The sequence below is a fragment of the Alligator sinensis genome, unplaced genomic scaffold, assembly GCF_000455745.1.
Source record: "Alligator sinensis unplaced genomic scaffold, ASM45574v1 scaffold111_1, whole genome shotgun sequence".
Classification (NCBI taxonomy): domain Eukaryota; kingdom Metazoa; phylum Chordata; order Crocodylia; family Alligatoridae; genus Alligator; species Alligator sinensis.
Genome location: NW_005841875.1, coordinates 200,159 through 223,645, shown reverse-complemented (window position 1 = coordinate 223,645; position 23,487 = coordinate 200,159). Strand labels below are relative to the sequence as shown.

General features: G+C 42.4%; 1 protein-coding gene across 3 annotated transcripts in view; it reads left to right on the top strand.

Annotated features, from left to right (window-relative positions):
* SPOCK1 (SPARC (osteonectin), cwcv and kazal like domains proteoglycan 1) overlaps window positions 1-23,487 on the top strand; it is a 500,723-nt gene that overhangs the window by 369,900 nt on the left and 107,336 nt on the right. For all 3 annotated transcript variants that reach the window (XM_006017185.3, XM_025196024.1, XM_025196025.1), the window contains one exon: window positions 19,546-19,660. In XM_006017185.3, the coding sequence (XP_006017247.2) occupies window positions 19,546-19,660 (115 nt within the window). The remainder of the gene's footprint in view (window positions 1-19,545; window positions 19,661-23,487) is intronic.

The window sequence follows — 23,487 nt, the reverse complement described above, 5'->3', positions numbered from 1 at the left end:
TCACCCCCCGATGCATTCGAGTTACACAGGAAACGTTAGGATAGTTATCCAAGGTGGAATGGAGTCAGGGTTCTCAAGTTAATGCTCCTGAAAAGTTTTCTGAGGGTTTTCATGTCCCAGAGTGGCGAATAACTTGACTTTGCCATAATACGGCACAAAGCATGGTTTCATAGTCTGAGGGAAGACTGCCGCATGATTCGGTCAATAATGCCGCTTCCTGGAGGACGCAGATTTTCTTCAGAAGTTTCTCAAAGTACTGACCAGTGCAAACTCTGTATATCCTAACAAAAGCATAAGCTTGGAGCTGAGCTCCATGCATCTAACAAACAAGCCCCTTTAGGACCTTCAGGTACTATGTTTCCAGACCATTGTAGAAGCTGCATCCAACCCTGTTGCAGCTGAAAGGCTGAAATCATTAGGAGTTTAATAAAATAGTCTTACCACCCTCCACACCTACCCCCGCCACTTCCGCCACCCCCCAAAAAACCCTTCCTAAAAGCAACCTCCATTGAATTTTAGGAGTAACTTTGGAAGTCTTTAAGTATTAATTTACAACATTAATTTAAACAGCTGTCTCAGGCAGCAGGATAATATGCTGTCATTTGGGAGGTTATCTACCATGTGATCATAAAATGGGACTCTTCTAAAAAGGCACTGCGTATTTTCAAACACAAACATATATGTTTAAGAGCTATGATCAGTGCCATAAAGGCTTTCTGACTGGCAGTCATAGCTTAGGAGAAGCAAAGATAACTGCTACTGCATGCACTGTGCTCAGCCATTTGGAAAAAAAGTGTAATGTAGAGCATACATATTAAATCATGGTAACTGCACATGCAAATAAATGGATGGATTTCTAACAGGACAACTGAATGTGTAACAGTAACATATGAGCCTTAATGTTTTGTATATCATGAAATACCTTTTTGAAAGAAAATGGTGGAACTGTCACTAAATAAATCTCTCACTGCAGGTGCTGAACTGGATACTCCCCATACCGTAGTGGCTATTTAATGACTGTTATTTGAACTATAGTAACTTATTAACCAGGTGTAGCTTTCAACTACAAAACTAGACTATTTTATTTAGGAAAAAAATAATCCCAGCCTAATGGGCTGAATAGACTTTGCAAGTATAGATAAACTCTCCAAGTGCTTGTCATGGATTTTTGAAGCATGCAGTTATGGCTTGCAAACACTTGTTTATTAGGGTTTTTAGGGTGGAAAATATTTTAAGAATTTTCTTGTATTTCATTTAGTTTGTTGGTGTAGTGTTACATCAAAGCCTGAATAGGAGACATTTTCCAGTTCAAAGGATCTATTAATATTTATAAGGTCATAGTACATCTTATTGCAATGAAACACTTTTAACCTTCTGAACCTTGGAGTTTTTCAAGAGATAGCATCTAAGTTTTACTAATAACTTTCACTAATACCTGATGGTTTTATAGTGCAGAGTAATGGGATATATGTCACAAACCTCACATACGGAGTGACCTTTTGGTGACCAGGAATAGATTAATTTCAAGAATTATTAATTCTGCTGCTATGTTAGTGTCCAGACTACCCTACGGGTCCTGAATATGCATTTGTACAATTTTCATGATTCCGACTTGTTTTTGGAAGGATGTTAACTAGACTGAGACTGAATTGATTTTGCCAATTTATATATCTCTAATTATGTAGCTATGATCAGAAGTTCATGAAAAAGAAATTGTCACTTCTGAAAAAACAACCGGAAATCAATTTCAGACAATGGAAAATATACCGTGACAAAAACAAAATCATGGACTTCTGTCTAAGCGGTTTACGTGTTGTTCATAGAGTTTTTCCTGGTAGAAATGCTCTGTCCTAGTGTCCTAATTCGTTCTGCACGAGAGAGAGAGTTTTAAACATCTGGATCAGGCCAGCTCTGACTCATCTGCTTCGACATCACCTTGAGTCAGTAAAAGCAGTCTATATCTCAGGCTAGGTACAGACATTCAAAAACCTTAAGGCAGAATCGATCTAAGTTACACAGTTTTCTGTAAGTGGTGTAGTTTAGATCAGTAGTGAACCAAACACACATTCGCCCTTTAGGCGGGGAGGAATCTAAGACCGGGTTCTGCCATTTTTAAACCAGTCTGTGTGCTGAACTTCTCTTCTGTTACAGGTATAGACCAGTTTCCAATCACTTATAGCAGTAAAAATGTAATGATTATACCTGGCCTCAGTATATAATCTTAAAATGTGGTAATTGTCTCACTCTGATATTTTGGTTGATCATTCTGCAAAAGGCAGGGTAGATTTGCACCTTGTAGACTAACAAACCCGTGTGTGTGTGTGTGTGTGTGTGTGTGTGTGTGTGTAGCACAAGCTTTCTTGAATTGAAGCTCACTTCATCAAATGTTGTGTCAAAGGACAGAGACATTAATCCTTATAGCATGGTTATAGTAGAGTGCATGTTAAATAGTCTAACCTAGCTAGCCCTAGACTGTAAATGGTCTGCCCTTCCTTGCCATAACCAGTATGTCATGTACTGGTGTGTTATGTCTGATATTTTCTACTGCAAAGTTGGCTGCATTTCAGTACTGGTGCAGTAGTTGTAAAAAGACTTTGACTCCTTTGTGGATGGAAGGAACCATATAAATGCAAATATCATTGCACAGTTGTCCTCCTGAATATATAAAAGATGTATTTAATAGGATAGTTATATTACATTAATACCAGTTAATTAAAATGCTTTTTTATTGAGGATTAGGAAATATTCTGATAGCTAGCTACTGTTTATTGAACATACAATAATTGCCTTACAAAATCTAGTTGAACACACGTATTCATTTATAGCCTTACCTTGTGTTGCACCAAGATTGTAACAAGTTCTCATTAGAAATGCCCTTAGGGTATATTCTCTCCTGAGAAATTTAGTGCCTGGACCCTGAGTGAGAGGGAGGGCACTGAAAATGAATTGGAAAAGCCTTTTCTTTAGGAAGCATGCCTGCTGCAGAATACAGTATTAGACCGCTACAACTGTTCAGACTTTTGGGGGCCTACATATTCCCCAAGGATCCCTGACCTTTTCCTCCGATGACTCACAGACAAAGTCTTGCACAGTTCAGAGAATCTGGCAAGTTCACTGAAGTAATCAAGTTAAAAACAAAACTGTGTTATAAATGGGGATTTTTTTTTCTTCCCAGCTATTCAGCTCATTAAACAAGAGATTGTAAAATGAGCATTTATCTTTTCCATGTCAGCTTCCTCAAGGAGCACCGTGAACTACCAAAGTGTTTCATGCAGCCCTGACAAAAAGGTGCATGAAAATTCAGAAGAATGCAAGGTGGGAATGTAATGTGCAACACTCCAGGTGGACACGGCGAGGAGCAATAATAAGCCATAATTCAATTTTTCTTAAAAGCGTCATCACTTTGTGAGCACCGTCCTTCACGTTCTACTGTAGGAACTCTCATAACATTTTCAACTGTTCTTGAAGATTTCCAGTTTCATTACTAGTTATTTCTGTTCATTATTTGTAGTGCAGTAGGGCTTTCCAGACCAAAGACAACTGTGAGTGTGATGGATATGTGGAGCGCAACGTTATGGTGACCATCATGAAGGGGCATGGACAGTGATGGGAGGAACACTGTTGAATGAGCACTGGTTACGCCAGGTTTCCCCGTGATAGAGATGGGCAGTAGTAATTCTGAAAAGGATAAAACATCTAAAGTGCATGTTTGCATTCACATATACATAGAAATGCACTAGCCTGTCACTAAGAAAGTAAAGATCTAAAAGGAACCCAGCTAATACATGACCCTCATTTTTTATGTTGTTTCTGCCACAAAGCCACAAAAAAGATTGCCCAATAGTTTTGCTCACACCAGTGCTAGAGGCATTTGCTTTCTATGGCAGACAGAAGAAGATGCAATGGTGAAAGAAAGATTTCTTCCAAACCCTCTCATCAGAAGAATATGATTTTCCTCACCTTTCGGCTACATAGCTCTCCAAAAGAATATGCGCTGCATAGTCAAGCTTACAAAAATCTAAAATGTTTTAATATTAAACATAAGCTGTACATTTTTTCCCCTCCTCAGTGATTTTTTTTCAGCTGATCAAAGCAATTAAGTAGTAAATCACATTGCACATGAAACATAAACATGCTAACCTTTCATCTCCAGAGCCTCAGGTTTTAATCCTGACTTCAATGACAGACAAAAATGAGTTTGTCTTCATTCATATCTTATATCGCTTCAAATCACTTTCATGTAGTGGGCTCAATTAGTGCTGTCTTCAAGAGAAGCTTGGGACAGGGGATTTGTGGCTCAGAAGCGGTGTATAGGAAGAACTGTGTGAGATGCTTGCTTGGATTATGAAATTTGGCAGGTCTCTGGAAAACCTGTTTTCTCCTTTGTGATTTATGCCATTCTTGCAGAGGGGGAGGTGGTAGCGGTTGAATTTAAAATGTCCGTTCCCCTTTGAAATATCCTAATAATCTGAGATTTGTTGTACTTATACTGAAGACCAGCAGAACCACTAATCTCTCTGAAACCAGTGCGTGACTTGTAAATGTACCCATTAGATACCTTTTGCACCACAAACCTGTCAGGATTTGAACGTTCCAGTACTAGGACCAAATTCTGCCCCCGTGCTTCTTCTAGCAGCACCTTTTACACTTTTACATTCATATTGCTGGCAGTATCTGACCTGTATACCACCAAGAGCTGAGCTGAAAGCCACAGGGGATGTCCCATACTGAATTATTTCCCGTCACACACACACAATGTGAAGATTGCACAGATGATCACCATGCTGGGGACCCTTTTCTTCCTGGGCTGTGGAGAAGACAGGAGACATCATACATCTGCATGACGACATCCCAAATGTGGCCCCCACTGTGCAACATCAGGGACCTGTGGCAGGAGTCCAGGGGAGGAGAATGAGTGCAAACTTAGGGACTCTTGAGACTGAATTAATTTTTTCCTGGTTTCCTTGGTCTGCCTTGGATTCCCATTTGAAGACGAGCACTGGAAGGGTCCACAAAACCATGTCAGAATTTTCCAGCAGCATAGCTCCAATGGTATGAGATGGTCCAGTAGCAGGCAGTATCATGGCAAGGAAGTTTGGTGCCCAGGGCAAAGCCCATAATGGCAACCCGCCCTTGCCCTGTGCACAGGTCCGGGGGGCTTGCCCGGGAGCGCATGGACCAGTGGGACCTGCCCTCCCCCATCCCCACAACTCCCAAACAAGCTACTCGTGGCTCCATCCTGCACCCTGCCCTGGCTGGGCAGCGCCTTCGCTTCAGCACCCGGGGTGATCGCCCCACTTGCTCCCACCCCCCACCACTTGTTATGGCACTGGTAGCTTAAATAGTGATGACAGAATAACCCACAGAAGAGATCGGTTTTCCTTCCTTAAGAGCACCCTCCCAAGGGTGTGATCAGCCTAGGGAAAATAATATTTGAACAGAGAACGCTTGACTGCTCCTTGCTCTGCCCTGCCTAATGATAAATTGTACTGTAAAGAAAAACAGTCTTGTGCTTAAAAACAATAGAGACAACAGCAGATGATGGTTGTACATAGAGGGCATCTATACACGTGATGGAGATCTGCTCTGACACGTACTAATTAGACTCTGCTGCGAGTCTGCTGGAGCATGCTCATCAGCAGCCCGCCGCGTCATGTGTATTCAGCGTCCCCATGTTCCAAAAAGACGGCGGGGCTGCTTTGACTAAATCTTGTCAAACGAGCTGTAGTTAAAGTGCCCCCACTGCCATTCTGAAGCGCGGGACACAATGCATTTGTTGCTGTGGGTGCTTTAATTAGAGCACTCTAATTAAAGTGCTCCCCCCCATACATGCACACACACCACGGAGCACGTGCCTGGATGCCCACAGGGTTCTCTTTAGAAACTTTGCACGGTCTTGATGAGGATGGTAACAATGCTCCTGTCCTAACTTGATTAGAGTCACAGCCGCCACTGCCAGTTTGAATGGAAGGGGATGCAGGGGCAGAGATTAGGCACCAGGAGCTGTAGACACCCTGTTCTATTGAAGTGGTAACGGTTTCCTTAATGAGTGTCATTCTGTGGTTTCTTTTGATAGCATCAGGTTTGCGTGGGCTTGTCGGTGACTAAAATTGTTCTGCCCTCGTTAATGTGAGGATGTCTTATGTAAAGGGTAGGTTTCAAGCCAGTTTGTCGGTGTTTTTGTTCTTTTTGAATTGCACCAGAGAACGCAGTTAAGCAGGGATCACGACTATCGTGCATATTGAGTCATCTCTACCTGGTACAAATTCTGAAGACCAGACTCCCGAAAGAAGGAGTTAAATAGCTTGTTTCAACACTTGAGAAACTGCACTGATTTAGTTAAGCAGCTGCAGCTTGCTGATAATTTGATATAGGCCCTCATTGCATTAAAGGAAAAGACTCAGCTGCATCTCGGCAGCTCTCTTATAGGAGACTTGCAGTCTGGAACGCCTTCCCTCGTGCCTGGGGTTCAGGTTGCCTGAATGTTACTGGAGCTTGTCCTGGCAAATGGCATATTTGAACCATTGAAAACATCAAAGGAGCTGCTATAAACTAGTCAGGGGGGATCAACAGGCACTGGGGGAGTCCCTGTTCCCCCGAGCGCCGCCAGGAGTGACCAGGAATAGCGGTCACAAGCTGGCGGAGGGAAGGTTTAAGTTGGACATCAGGAGGCGCTACTTCACGGTCAGGGCTGGTTAGGGGCTGGAACCAGCTTCCAAATGAGGTGGTGCAGGCTCCCACCCTGGGGGTTTTTAAGAGGAGGTTAGATGACCATCTTGCTGGGGTCGTTTGACCCCCAGTACTCTTTCCTGCCCATGGCAGGGAGTCGGACTAGATGATCTGCCCAGGTCCCTTCTGACCCTAGAAACTATGAAACTATGAAACTATGTTTTGCTGCCTGGGTTCATCTTTCATTTAAGGCAGATTTATTAACAGGCCAAAACAGAATAACACTGCAAAAGGATTAGCTGCAGTTTCATGATTTTTGAGCAAACAGACTAACACAACTTATTTATATGAGCATTTTTCAAGCAAGTCCATTCAGTGAGCCTTGAAACCAGGCCCAGAACAGGGTTGGGTTTTTTTCCCCTTCGTTTTTGTTTGGTTGTTGCTATTGTCCTTTTTTTAGAAATCAGAAACAATGCTACAAGCTTTAACTTCAAAGCTGAAGCCAGCTTAGTCTTTATTGGTTGCTAAGTTCCAAAATATATTCGCCAAGCATCTTCACTAATAACTGCCAACTGTTTTGTTTCTCTGGGTGTTTGTCTTTCCCCACAATTGATGCATTTAGGTTTGGTTTTTGCTTTGCTTTATTCTTTACAAATTCTGAGAAGTTGATTAAAAGTACAGTCTCCGCTTTTATATTTTGCTACTACTGAGCAGGAAATATGGAACTCTGAGTGCCATTGTTATACGAGTTCCCCATCATATTTGCTCCAATTACAAGCAAAAAAAAAAAAGCATCTTTTTCGTCGCAAACTCCCCTGGGTTCAGAAAGTCAAATGTATTCTTTATTTTTCAAGTAAAATAAAAGACTCTGAGTGCCAAATGATGCCCTCAGTGACATCTGAGCAAACCCTCTGTAAGCTAGGAGGCTTGCACAGACCTAATTTGAGAGGAATGAGATTGCACCAAGGTATTACTGAGGGCCAAGTTGACCTGCTGCATTTTATTACTGGTGATGAAGTGTGAAAAGAGAAAAACCTTCAAATCTCATGCTAGCTTGGCAGGTATGGCAGAGAGATAACTCCGTTTAAAAACTGACAAAGAGTGACATGGGATCAGGACATTTCAAGCAATGTAAACCTATCTGCTGGTACAGCTTCCAGGGTTAGTCTCATAAATTTGAATGCCTTCTCGTACCGCAAGGGTGCCCTACTGTCTTCTGACTTGTAGATCAACCTTTTCTTGTAGGTCATTGACTGACTTGTTTGCTTTGCTTATTGAGGAAAGGGTTGGACACGGCAGTGAAGATGCATAAATGTTGGGTGACGGTCTGGCTGCCCACAGGACTGCCCTTCACAGGAAGTGGAAAATTAACTGAACTTTTCTGTGCAGCTATGAGTATATCCTAACTGCATATATTTTTAACACCACAATCTGGACCTTCTCCCATCAGCTTGTTCATGGTTATGGCACAAATTACCTGACTGAAAAGGTGGGAGTCTTTGTACTTGTGACAGCAAACGGGTCTAATCCTTGGGTTTCTTCCCCCACGAAATAGTCTCGATTAATTTTTGTGCCAGTGTCACTGATGAAAATATTAAATAAGGCACAAGGCTGATTCTTGAGGATGTCCACACGCAACCTCCATCCTGGGCAGTATTCCCCTGCTGTCAACCCAGTTGTCATTTCCCTTTTGCCAGTTCTTTACTCACTGGACAGTTCTAGTAGTCATGCTTTCTTCCACTTAGTAAATAATTTCTTTTGTGGCACCTCATTAAGTGCTTTATTGAAGTCTAGGTAGATTATAGCTATCACATTTTTCCTGCCTAAAAATTCAGTGATCAGAGAAAGAGATGAGCTTAGTCCTGTACAGTCTATCATTGGTAAACTCATATTGCTCACTTTTGTCCCACTGTCCACTAACTTCCATCTTCTAGAGCAGTGGTTTTCAATGTGTGGTCTGCAGACCACTGGGGGTTCACAGACTATGTCTAAGAGATCCATGAAAGATCACTAGGATCAATCAAAAGTATGTGAACACCCACACTTACAATTCAAAGGGGCCCACACCTCCATTTGGAATTTCCAAAGGGGTCCACAAATGAAACAAGGTTGAAAACCACTGTTCTAGATTATTCTTTTGTTCAAAATTCATTTCCAAATCTGGAATACTATTGCATGTAGATTCTTTTCACTTTATCCCACTTTTCTTAAATATATGCACTATGTTTGCTATTCTCTAGGCATAGGATACTACCCCTGATTTGACAGATTCATTGCAAGTCCTTGCAGTTTCATCTACCACTTCTTTCAAAATCCAGAGATGGTGGTTATCCAGTCCCCATGGCTGGAGCACATTTCTGTTTTCACCTTGGATGTGATCATTTCCATGTCGATACCCTCCATTATGCTTTTGTTGCTGTATTCAATATCCTTGTCTTTATTGAAAACTGAGGCTATTCATCTAGGTTTGGGGCCTTACGTAGGCCATCTTTAATCTCAACCCCATTCTCACTGCACAGCAGCCTTACTTTTTTCCTCTTCTCCTTTTATTTGTATGGCTAAAGCACCTTTTACTATTTATTGTAAGGCTCATTGCAAGGATAACTCAACTTGACTTTTAGCAATTTTCACTTGATCCCTATGCTTCTGACCTCCAAGGCAGCTTCCTTCACTGACCAATTTACTGATTCCATGCTTGATACACTTTCTGATGACTGCTGATCCCCACTTCTGAAGTTGTTAGATGGGTGCAGTGCGTTATTCCTTACAAGTTTTTTCCTCTTGCTTTGGTTGCAGACAGTCTTTGCATCTTTAATTGAAAGAAAATGCAAGCCTTCTCCAATGCTAGAGTCCCTGTGCTCTCCAGTCCAGTTGATTGCATTCATTGGTTCCTTTAATTTTTCAAAGTCTGGCCTTCGGAAAAAGCAGACCTTAGATGTAGACCTGTTTTTCTTTATCCTTCCCTTTAATTTAAAGTGAATCCGTTTGTGGTCACTACGGCTCTTCTGCCAGGTTCTCAATGCCTACCAACAGTAATCCTAAAATCCTAAAACTCCTTTTTGTTTGATTCATTAGTATTTGCAAGGTAAATGAGGCTGGCACTCCATGGTAACTGTCTTTGTGTACCTTCCTGCCCCAGGGCAAATGCCAGCTTCCCTTCAGTGGAACAAGGGCAAGCAATGGTCAGCTTACAGCTGACATGCTGTAAGCCCCCACCCTTGTTTACATCACAACTTATTTTTGTGCCCAGAGTCAGTGCTCCATCTACCATTGACTTGTGACATCCCCCCAGCACCCCAGGTGTGCAGGATGTGCACCCTCAGTTTTTATCAGACAAGTATACTGTGCACATGAAAGCAACTCCAAATCCATCCCAGCAATGTACAAGTATCCAGACCTATGAAACTTCTCCAGGTCTCTTTAGAAGCAATATTCCTAACTGAAGAATCCTTCAGGGATTACACAGGTCTCCTGAGCTACTATGGGGAGGGGAGATTTGTATGTGAAGTACTGTAGGTACTCACATGCCATGGTGATGGGTCTGATAAAATCCTGAAGAGGTACCAGCTAGGGCTGTGCGAAGCTTCAGTAGCTGATTCAATTCAGAGGATATTCAGCCCGATTTGGGGTGAACCTCCAAATACAAATCGAATCGGGAGACCAGTTAAAAGCTCTGAATCAGTTTGGAAAAGCTTTGGAAAAGATTCAGCCGCTTTGTAGATTCAGCCATAGACAGCCACCTGACAGATGCCTCCAGCTGGTAAGTCTATTGGGGTTGGGTGAGGGGGGAGGGAAGATTTGGAGCTGGGGCTGGGACAAGCCACCCAGCTGGGGCAGGAGGGGCTTATTACTCGGGGAGGGGGAGGGGTGCTGCAGGATGCGGGCGCAGCAGCACTGGGAGCAGGGTCTCTGCCCTGCTGGGGCACGCTTTACCCTGTCATGGGGCAGCTGCCAAGTGGGGAGGCGATCTCTGCTGCCCCCCACTGCCCTGTGCTGTGCAGGGGGGCTCTGCCATGAGTGCCCAGAGTTCCCGATCACTGCTGCTGCAGCCGGTGAGTGTGGGGCTTTTTTTTTTTTAAGTGCAGGGACCAGGCTGGGGCCGGGCAGGGGATGGGGCTGGGGCTGGGCAGAGCAGCCATGGATGTTTCTCCCGCAGCTCCCCCTACCCAGGGAGAAGCAGGTACAGCCAGAGGAGCCACAGGAGAACCTGCAGCCGCCTGGCTGTTCCTGCCTCTCCCCAGCTAATCCAAATCAGTGAATCTCTCTGAATCAGCACCAAATCTCCCAAAGCTGATTCAGCTGAACCAATTCGGGACAGTGATCCGAATCTCTGAATCAAATCACTGTCCTCCGAATCGGCCGAATCCGAATCGAATACTTCCCTATTTGCACAGGCCTAGTACCAGTATGCCCTTCCAATAACAGATCATTAGATGCAAGTTTGCCAGTACCTATGTAATGGGCAGAGAATGTGCAAGCAGAGATTTCATGCTAGCTCAATACAAATCCTTCTCAGGTATGTATAACTCCTTGTTACTTGGAGCTGATGGGGTGGAAGCTGAAGGTCATGCCATGCCTTCCCTATGTCATAGGGCGCAGTCGTTTCACTGATGGCTGGAGCTTTGGAATGTGTGCCGAGCCACAGATCGTTACTCCTTGATTATCTTCACATTATCCAATGCCTTGTCTCCATGAGAGAAATTAGATTGCCTTTAGTCATTTGAAACAAGTAAAAATGACAAATCGTTGTTCTCATTTTGATTGGTAAGTGGCAATCGCATGGGAATGTATCTCAATTACATGGCAGTGGCTATCAGGCAGCATCAATTGTTTTCTACTCCGGCATGTTGCTGTGATTTTCCTTTTATTAATGCTAAGACAGTGTTACTTTAGACAGGAATTGTAAGCAGCCTGCTTCAACTTTGAATAACACGATTAGCTGGGAACTGTCAGCTCCTAATTATGAATAGTTAAAAACAGAGAGAGGTTTGATAGGAGCAAAAGCAATTGAAAGGAAATATTTAAAGGAAGGAAACTAAGCGCAATAGTGAGGTGAGTTCAAGTAATTTCTCTTTTGGGAGAGTGGAAGTTAAATGTATTAATAGGTGAGAACTCACATATGCAGCTTGCTGAAGGGGTTATTATGTGGATCCCGCAGAAAGAAATCTGTTAGACATTTGCAACCAGGAAGCATTAATCTTGCAGGTTCATTGTGCATGTAAGAAGCATTATGCAATTGGGAGAATAGGATAAGTTTGTTTTAAAATAGCTCTGCTGATGGAATATTTCTTGAAAGCATTACCAAGCAGAGTAGTACATACTATGAATGAAAACAATAGGACTACTCATGGTAGCAATAACTGTATTTGCCATTTAGGTGCACCATTCTAGACCTGTCAGGACTCCCATTCATTTCGAGGGGGGCAGAACTTAACCAGAAGGATGTATCTTCACCAGGAAGAATGTGTATTCTGACCTGGTCACTGTGAAGACAAGGCTTACATGTTGTCAAGAACAGATCTTCCCATTATTAATAAAACACTTCGTCCATCTACCATGTATCAGGCTGCAGTGCTGTGACTTAAAGCACTGGTCTGTTTTGGGAGTAGTGCACGAGTGTGTATTTTCACACTTCATTCATAAGGCTTACAGTGGGCTCTGGGGGCACACCCAGATGAGCACTCATGTGTTTCCCCAGGGACAAGTAGGAGCGGCACAATATGTGTCACTGCTACTCGTCTCCAGGGAACATGCTTGCACACGTGCTCTGGCATGCAGCAAGCTGCCCCAGGTGGGGTTGGGTAGGGTAGGCTGGGGCCAGCACATGGACTGGCCACAGCAGCCTTACCTAGGCTCTTGGGGGCCTCCGGGAGCAGGAAGCCTGACCGGCAGCCGGTCAGGCTCCAATTTCGGGTGGCGCATGCTGCTGCCACGTGCACTGCCCTGCTTTTTTCTAGTACGGGGTTTTTGGTACCAGGATCTCCCAGTGTCAGTCGTCGTCCCCCCCCATGCTGCAAATTAGCAGCATAGGGAATGCCTACATGTGCTGTGTGTGGTGCCACAGACGGGTCAACAGCACCACGTACCACATGTGCACGCCCATCTAGAAGTGCCCTGGGTCTTCTAATCTCCTTTAGATTGATGCATCCTGGCTGTTCCTTTACATGCACTGTCTTCAGACTGATACAATTAACTCCATGTTTTAACACTCCTCTTTCACATTGAGTGACCTGATGTCTGGCTGTTTCTCAGGGCAATTTATTTTGTATTAAATCAGAATTTTTTACTTGGATGATCTGTCCAGAGGAGCCAAAATGAGCTGATTTTGCTCTGTTCAGCTGAGCAGTTTTCCAGTAGTACATGATTATCTCCTTGGTTTCCAGCGCTGCCACTGGAACATTGAAACAGTTCAAGATGACTGCCAGCGGTAGCTTTACTGCTTCTTCAAAAATTACTCCACTTGGGAAATTCAGCCTTCTTAAGTCTACAGTTTCTTCTCCTTCACTTATTTCTTACCAGCAGGATAGCATTTAACTATAAACCTATTGCTTTATGTCAATCCACTTACCAGCTTGTAAGATAAATACACAGTCCTTCTGCGGGAAATATATGGAAACAGACCTGACATATGGAAACAGATCTGCCTTTGCCTCTTACCATATGCGTGCGCCACAGCTGAAGGTGTGATTGCTGCTGGGTAAGAATATCAGTGAAGATACAGCGGTCGGGACTTCAGCACCTGCCAGCAACCCAAAACTCTGGCAGACATGTACAGCCTGCACTGACATCCCCTCTGCCCTGGATTCACTGCTACTGGTAACTGAACTACCTGGGAGTCATTATACTCAGCTGCATAAATTATGTGTTCAGGCTGTTTTAATAAGGGCCTCTTAGAAACCTGGTCTCTCTTTCTAGTAGGTTATGAATCCCCAGTCTGTTGCAGAAATATGCAGCAAGAGGGACTTTTTGGAATGGGTGTTTCTTGACTTGGCACATAATAATGGTCCTCCCTGTCAATCTATACACAGCCCCTAAAACAAACAGGATTCCTGACCCAGCTAGCTGTAACATCTCCTTCAAAACCACAAATAAGACGCATTTAAAAAATGGCTAAATACATATTTACCCAATAGATTGCATGTGGTAATTAGGGGGCTATTCTACCATTGATACACATGTTTAACTCTTATTAATATTAATGGGGCCTGTGTACGCTGATTAGGAGAACGGAGCTCTTAATCGGTGACCTGATTGTGACAAATCCTTTATATGATCATTTTGGCAGGGTAAATTATCACGTGTGTCTGGGGCAGCCATCTTTATACAAAAAAGAAATGGCTTTTTGACCAACCTCCCTGTTCCTTTTCCTATTGCATTAACACCGTAGAATCCCAGGGTGCTGAGTGAAGTACAAACGCAAGAGAAAAAGGTAAACTTGCCCCAAAGCTCCTGCTATTTAAGTATGAGAAAAGAGATGGTAAGTGGAGACAGACAGGCAGATGGGGAGGACAGTGCTACAACAGTGGTCAGCAGAAGGCATCTGGGCCACATCATGCTCTTTCTTGAACTGATGTACAGAAATCAGCTTTAACTCCACTGAAGTCTGCAAACACTTATTATGCGTGTGCAGTCAGTTGGTTTTTTGCAGAACCAGGGCATGAATCCTAAAAGCTTGCAGACTCTCCGCTAAAGCATATTGTTCCTATATCTGTGTCAGATGGAGATAGAAGAGGGGACCTCATCTCAACCAATAATATTTTTCTCTCAAATTAAAAAAAAAAAAATAACCATTTTCTACCGTGCCAGTTTAAGAAGAAAAGAAAGTACGTGGCATTTGGGCCGAGTCACCGTATTCTCAACATAACATATAATGACTCTTTTTTGTTTTTCTTCAGTAAGAGAGACATTAGGAGATAGGGGTTTCTAATGGAAATAGCTATAGCAGCAACAGTAGACATTGCTTAAATGCATGGAAACAAACAGCCCTTTCTTGAAGGGGTGTCTGAATTCCAGCGGATTGTAATTATCTGCTCAGACAGATACAGAAGGAAAAAAAAATACTGATATAAAGAAACCTCGGATTAAAATATATATGCATGCTGTAATTTTCAAAAGTTTTAGTTTCTGCCTGTGGCAGGTAGTAAGCAAAAGATAAGGCACAAAATAACGAGCTTTTGTTATTTATATCTGGAGTTTAGAAGAGACACATTGGGAGTGAACAAAAGATTTTTCCATAAACAAAGGCAACGTTGAAATAATTCTCTGCGGGAAAGAAAGAAGGTGAAGGGTGTTACACGAACGCTCGGTGTGGGCTTAGCTTGAACTCTGCCAAACTGCAAAGTTTTAAAACATCTCGTCTAGCAGGATTCAGCACTCAGCTTTTTATAATGACATGTAAATAGGCACCTATAAAATGTAACATCACATTCAAAGTCAGCACCAGTATTTTAAAGGAGTGACTTCATGGTCGTTTGCTCTGTTTACTGCATTCGCTCTGTCTGCCTTCACCCAAAGCATCTTGGTATTCATCTCCTCTCATTCAGAGCCCACATTTCAACTCACAAGGCAAATAACGTAAAGTTTCAAAGGGATCAGCAAGGTGGCAATATATCCATTCCCTTTCTGACTTCAGGAGTCTGGTTCAGATCCCCTTTACTTCAAATAAATCAAGATTAATGCCAGCAGTCAAATGAGCTAATCAGAGATACAACAGTGTAAAAAGAGATCAGAGTACCTCTACAGTGATGTTACAGTGGTGTCGGAGAGATCAGAATCTGGCCTTCAAGAGCCCAAAGCTGAGAAACAGGGACACTTTGTTTGCTTGAAAGAAAATATCGGATGGTTTCTTCTGGTAGGAGGCAGGAGAAAGAGGCCTAGAAGCAAGAAGTTAGTCTAATGTAGCGAAGTATATAATAGCTAAGAATAAATTGTATGCAGCCATTTGATTGTTTTCCCCCTCAAAATATGAGTGCTTATGCAAAACACATGGCTTTAAGTTTGCTGACAATAAAAATGGAATCATCACACAAGTCGGGTAGTGGATTCTCACAGGATCACTTGAGCCAAAATACTCTCTGTAATAATTTCCCACTTCTGAGTTGAATAAATTAATTGATGAACTTCCCGTGAATATGTTTTACCATTTTCCCCCTTGTGTGCTTTGTTGATATCTATACACATTTAGCAAGAAATAACAGAGCCAATCCCATCTGCAGTAAAAGAACAGTTCTCCGGGCCTTGGGGATCATTCTAGACGACTGTAGCTTCATACACAAAGTTAAAAGGAAATGCAGTGTATCGTGTACAACCGGTATGTGGTACCAAAGGAGAATCGCAACAGGGAGCAGTAAAATAATGATGCAGGCTCTCAAGTTTGGGGAAGTTTGATATATCTCCATGAGGTACTCCTGGATTTGATTTCATGGATTTCATAGACACTAGGGCTGGAAGGGACCTTGAGACCATCGGGTCCAGCCTCAGGGGCAGGAAGTCAGCTAGGGTCCAATGACCCCAGCGGGATGATCATCCAAACGCTTCTTGAACATGTCCAGAGTAGGTGCTTGAGACGCGGTAGTAGGGCAATTGTAGACTGTATTTTTCCTCCATCTGGGGTTCTGTCTAACCAGTTTATCTGTGCACTCCAACCATTTTGATATAGGTAGCACCATTAAAAGGTAGCTGCTTCTAGATGAAAAATAAGGTGGTGATCTGAGTAAGACAAAAGGCAAACTCAAGGAAAATAAAATGTTTCCATGTTTTTCCTGAGAAAGATGAAAATGTGTAAAAGGACTGGCAGAGCTCTGTATTGCAAATCCCTATGCTGTAACTGGTACCATTCTAGCTTAATGCAGAAAAGAGTCAGTTATCCAGACGTCATTACCCAAATGCAGAACATGTCACCAGCCTGTGTGATATGTGGTAGTAGCTTGGTGACTAGAAGGACACAAACTGTTTGTGTTTGTGCTTGTGTACATAATGCATCTAAATGAATTATATTATATTATATTATATTATATTATATTATATTAACTGAACGCTGAATTTACAATCCAGTTCTGGTCCCGGTTAGTTCAGCTACTTGACTCTCTTCTGTATTCAGAATGTAGCAATTCCTACATTTCCCCTCTTCCCTCCCCTACCCCATCATGCAGGTAGGTAACTTTGTACAAGAACAACTAATCATGCGAGGAAGTTACTCGCATGTTTAAGTGTTTGCAGGATTGGGGACTTCACCCGCAGCTGCCTTACTCTTACTGTGCACGTTTCTATTATAGACCTTCCCTATTTTAATCCACCTCCGGTTTGCTCATTAAGATGCTGGGTTGCCATTTCTGCCGGTGAATAAGACAACCCCACAAAAGTTTCCCTGTTTCCCTAAATGAAGCTATCTTTCTTTCTTTAACTAAGTGAGATAATGGGTTTGAAATGGGTCTCAGCATCTTAAGGATAAATAAGTACTTGAATTATAATTGCTAATGCTAAGACACATCATTTACATTTATTATACGTAATAAAATATGTAATTAATAGATGTTTTGTAATGGATTAAATCATCAAGCCCAGCTGCAGAGGAAAGATTTATTACTGTATTCTCAGTAGCATCTTGAAGATGGGAGACAAGGAAATTGAATCAAGGACTCTCCCTTTTCCCGCTAAGCTGCTAGCGTTGTTGTTGTGTGTTCTGGGGAAACGTCTGAGATAAAGCAATTGTGTTTGCGTCTTTTTCGTAAAGATGAAAAATAGGCACATCCAGTTCCCACAGTCATTCGGAAACCCAGCAGAGGAAACCGCAAGCTGAGCTAAGCCGCCTGCCTGTGTGTGTCCGTGCATTTTCTAAATCAGAAGGGTAGAACATCACACAGGGCGCACAACCACCAGGGCGCATTGACGTTCAAAATGGGCCGGGGAGATAATGTCAACAGAATAGGATGCAGTTGCAAGATAATGGTCTCCTGCTGCTAGATTAAAGCCTGGGCAAAGCTGAGCTCTTTTAACCAAAATAAACAGAAGCAAAGCCAAGACATTACAGTACTTTCAAAGGAGGAGGCATTTATCTTGCAATAACATCCTGTTCCATTCTCTCTGCTTTCATTGTACCAAAATATTAGAGGAATATGCTGTCATTTTGTTCAACGGATGTAGCTCCAGGAGCTACAGTGGGCCACTGCATTCTGACTGGTTAGTGTTACTGCCTTATAATGTCACATCCTTAAGCCTTTTGATATGCCTACACATTTCAAAGCATAGCATGTCCCCGCAGATAGGTCTTCTTTTAAAAGGAGACAAGTTCTGAAATAAAATCCCAATGTACGGGAGAGGTTTTGCCTCTGTGACACTGTTTACAGCCTGCACAGCTTGGAAGATGGAGAGGCAGACACTGGTGACCCAGAGGCAAAACCTCCCCCTGCGTGAAATCTTACAGCCCCTATTCCGGTAAAATTGCTTGAGAAAAGAGGCTGAGTTTAGCATATCGGTTTCTGAGTGAAACAATGCTCCAAGCTGGTTAACTTCTGCTTTCCAAAGTTGCTTATTTGTAACCATGATAATAAAGCAGTCAACCCCACCCACCCCCCAGCAATAGTGCTGTCTGATATATTTGAGGCCTCATACCTCCTCCCAGTGAGGTCTACTGTGTGTGACAGGACACTTCTTCCTGATGTCATGCCCAACATATCCTCAAAAAAAAAAAAAACTACAGAGGGAGGACAATTGTAAAGACACTCTCTTAGAACGAAATCACTCATAAAATATAATACATGTTCATGGAGTAAAGTACAATACAACCCCTGCCCTATTATTCTTTTAAGGGTCCCAAAAGCAAGAATTTGACTTTTTTCATTATTATGATAGAGCAAGGGTACGTCTATTGTTTGGAACAATAATTTCTCCATCTTCCCCCACTTAATGCCAAATCTTGTACAAGTCTCCTTGCCCTAAAGAAGTTGAATTTTGACCTTAAAGGTTAAACGCAGATAGTCAGAAAGCCTAAAGCTGAATCGGTTCTGTCTTTCCAGGTTCATCTAAGCTGCATAGATTGAACCACTAAGCAAATGAACAGACATTCACTTTTGATTCCAGAAATGCAGTCACCTGCCTGCAGTAGCCCAGGCCAGAAGTGTGGGGGCCGGGGTGCAGGGAGCACGACCCAGCATTCCCTTTAAGCTGCCCAGCCGTGCAGGTGCACTCATGCCACGCTGCCAGGTGCGCCTGCATGGCCGCGCATGACACACAGCTTAGAGGGAACACGGGCACTAGCCCACCCACCCGCAAAGGAGTGCTTGCAGGGGAGGTGCAAAGCATCCTGGGATGCTGGCAAACTGTGAGTTAACTTGAATCTGGAGGGGATCTGGGACAGAAGTTAAATGAATCAATTGAACCTAAATCAGGTAAGTCTGATTCTGTATCACCCAGGTTTATCTTAAACCAGTTGTGGCCATTTTGAAAGTGGTTTATGTGCACTGAACTTCTGTTGTGTTACAGATCTGAACTGGTTTCTGATCACTTGTGCCAGTTTATGTGTAATTTCTATCCCTAGCCAAAGACATCCTATAATCCCATCAGTGCAAGTTTCCAGGGAAGATCTGAGGGGAATAGAGAAAAGTACTTTGTGATAATTAAGACTTGCTTGTCTAATAAAGTAATTCCATTTCTGGGTTGGGTTACAGGCTGGATGGTTACTCAGTGTTTGTGGATAGTGATTTTAAACAACAAGTAAGGGACTCTGCAGTAATTTTCATGAAATGTAAAATGAATTACCAAAACTCCCTCATAGGAGCAATGAAGTCTCCACACTGCAGGACTTTATCTATTGGCTTCAGAGGCTAAATGCTTCCTCGGAAGTGCTGAATGCCCGTTCTTTCTTTCTTGCAATTACAGTGCAAGTTGGAGTTCCATGCATGTACTTCTGGCAAAACTATCTCAGCACGATGTGAGGGGCCCTGCCCATGCCTTCCAGGACAGGACCATCCAAAGCACAAGGCTGAGAAGGCAGGTGAGTTCAGCCATTGCATGTAACATTATCTGATTTTCTGTTTATTTCTTTGCTCTCTGGAAAGCTCAGGAAAGAAGTTTGCTTATTTGAAGCATTTTGGACAAAGTTCTTGTTTGAGGAAGTGTTAAGGAAGTTAGTTAGTTTACTAGTGCTTGAATAATCACTTCAAAATCTAAGTTGCTTTCTAAGTGAACCTTCAATAATCTTAGCTGCAATAAAACTAACACCCACAGTGTGGCTACCGTTGGGGAATTGTGCTGTAGCCGATCTTATTGTTGAGTGAAAATACTAAAAATATTAAGTTAAAACATTGATCAATCATATTTGAAGATATAAAAATGATAAAATATGTGAGACTATAGCTTTCTAAAGACAATCTCCCTTCCTAGCAGTACTGGTTGCTGAGTGAGTTATATTGATATATTCAGAAAAGAGGTATGAAGTATTGAATGTGGAAGCAAGCATTTGAAGTTTGGCAGATGATGTTCCAGTAGAATAAAAGACTGATACTGAATGCCCATAGATAAAAAACCAGGAAGAATCTCCTCTCCTCTGACTACTTATGTGAGATCTGTATGTAGGTTTGAAGGGATCTGCATGGGCTAATTAAGCCCTCCATTTACCCATGGTAACAATCCTGAGCCACCTAGAAACAACCTAGTATGAAGGAAAGCTGCATTTGCAAAAAGAATTTGAAACCATCTTTGTAACTGTGGAAGAGGGAGGGCCCAATGCATAGTCTAGATAAGGTCTCTCTAACCCATGGTGCCTTTGCTGTGATCGCGAACAAGGAACCCAGACGTGGCTCGTGCACCTGTATGGTAGATACTAGATTTTGGACTCTTGATGCTCTATTCATGCTACATCTCTGAAAAACCAGTGAGAAGTGGCCACAGAAGGACCAGCATTAGAGCTCCATACTTCTCACAACAAGAGCTCGTGTGATATAGAGCAGCTTGGCTTTGGTGGATTTATATGCATGAGACCTGGTAGTATTAGATCTCAGTGGACATATCTACACATTCATTAATGCACCATAGTTAGTGTGCATTAAGTTCAAGTACCAAATTACTGCACACTACTGCACAGTAGCCTAATAATACTGCGCAGTAGCGTATTAGCACTGTTTATGGTGTGACATGCAGTATTATTATGCTTCTGTGCAGTTAGCCTCTCATGTAGACATGCCCACTGTATATCACCAAGGTGTATCCTCACTATATCCATTCCACCCCAACATTTCTTCAACAAAAATGCGAGACAACCAGATCCTAAAGTACTTTCCCTTAGCCAGGCTGACTCTGTTTGAAATCAGTGAAAGTTGTGTTTCCAGAGACTATAGAATTTGTCACATAAAGCTAGTGTCACTTCACCGGAATTGCACTCCTTAATTAAATTCCTATTTGTGAAGGGTTTTTTAATGTATTAACATTCTTCCAATATTGTAAAATAAAAATGAAATGATCTAGAAAGATTCATTTTCCATCTAGAACAAAGAAGCAACATTCTCTAGCTAGGATTTTAACAGTCTAGCATTGTTCCCTCTTTTGGAAGTCATCAATATGACTTAGATGATCCAACTTAGATGAAGAATTTTCGATAGCAAGGTTCTGTAATATTGCATATAGCTTTAATATTCCTTTACAAGGTGGTTGGTATCTTTTCATGATAAATTGAGTATTCACAATTTCACTCTCACTCAGACACACCCACCCACATACTTTTCTTCTCATAATCTGCTCCCTATATGACCTCTTTGTTGCCCTTATCAAATGTAATATCAAATTAATAAATCGTCAGTGCCATTTTAGGCTTTCAATTTCTTTCAAACAACCAAAAAAATTATAATAACCCTTATCTTGATCAATCCAAGTTGGCAGGATGGACATATTCTGAAGCCCAGGCTCTTGTTTTGATTCCATTTTTTTTTAACTTCACCGTGCAAAGCATTATCTTTTGGGATTGGATGACCCAATGCAGCTGCTTTCCTGGATGCTGCTTCCTGATGTCAAATTTGAGCTTCATAGTGCTCCTGTGTTTGAACTGGTGAATTGGAGATAGTGGTAAGAACAAAGGGCATCTTCTGGCTCTCTGGTTAAGCCTGGTTCAGGCAAGTATTTGTGTGTAAGCACTACTTTTGCTGTGTCGACACCCATTGGTTTGTGGGTATAAGTGCTGAAGTCATGTTTTCTGCGTAGGCCAGATTTTGACCCTGCACAGTCTTATATAATTTGCTGAGCAGTTGTTTAGTATTGTAAGCATGCCCTTTGTACATTCGCAAAAAAACAGGTCCTGAAAGGACATGAAAAATTTGCTCCAGCTAAAGACACAGACAGAATTCTCCATGAGAGTCACCCCTGGCATCATAATTTGAATTAAAGATTATGCAGTACTCTGTGACAGCTGCTACTAGATCATGATATCTTTGGGTGACAGGTTAAACAGATGCTTTCCTCTTAAGCTGACACGAGCTCTGAAAATTTGCTAGTAGAGACGACACTCTAGGTGGTGCCTTGTCAGTCATAGGTGCCTACATTGTTGGTCTTTACTGTCCGAGGTTCCTGATTGTGCAGCCAATCAATACACAGACCTTCGTTGTGCATTCAATAAGCAAAATGGGGGCAGAATCCGGCCATGTGTTTATAAACTCCTGGGCGCCTCTACACGTGCAAAGAGGCTGCTCCGACGCACTGTTACAGATTAACCAAGTCTGCTGGAATGTGATCATTACCGCACTCCAGCATCACGTGTGTCAGCGTCCCCGCTCTGAAAAATGGTGGCATCAGCACTTTAACTAAAGCTCATTCAATGAGCTTTAGTTAAAGCGCCCCCACGCCCATTTTTCAGCGCGGGGATGCTGATACACGTGATGCTCCAGGCGCTTTAATTAGAGCAGTTCCTCTCCCCTTCCCCCCACCCAGAGCATGTATATAAAGGGTTAGGAGGCTAAGCTCCATGGACTGTATTAGATATATACCCCCAAAAGAATTCGGCCCCAAAGCTCAAATGATCAAATGTCAAAGGGTACGGTCTAAGTTTATGTTTCTTACATGTTCTTCTGAACCGTTCAACATGCCTGTTATAGACCAATTAAGTCTTCCCTGGACTGACTGACCCTGACTTATACTCAGGCTCTTGACATGACCTTTGCACTTGGCCTCTTGCATGTACAAGAATCTTAGACCAAACACTGAGGTGCTCTCAATCTTTAAGCAAAGAGCTCCCACAGATTTTCCCTAGGAATGTTACTAAAACCCATATATCAGTGTGTGTCTGCAAGTTCAGTAGAATTCATTTTTTTTTTTTAAGTTTGCATTGTCCCCCTACCCAAACCCCTGGCTGGAGGTTAGTAAGACCCACCCAAGTTCATGTGATTATATCAGATTTACTTTTTCCGTGATCAGTAGTTAAAAAGTGAGTACTGTTACATCTCCTGAAGGTTATCTTTTACCTCAACAGACAGTTATGTGTTTTTGAAGGACTATTCCCTGAGTTGTATTCAAGCAGACAGCTGAGAGAGCTACATGGCCATGACACACAGTCTGTCTGGTCACAAAATCAGCAGAGTGCAAAAAAATTGAACTTTTGTTTTCTCTAGATGAATGCATGTTTTCAAACCTCCAAAAGGCCTCGGTCTGAGCTATCAGTTAAGGTTCTGGTTGGTTGTTATCTTTTTATTCCCCCATCCCTAGTCATATCAAGAAGTCGTCTTTGCTTTTTCCAAGATATTATCTTTTTTTGATATGAAAGAAGAGGTGTAGAAACTCATGTATAAAAGGCCCCCGTTTTCATTTCCCTTATATAGTATAAGTGTGTAATTAGCATTA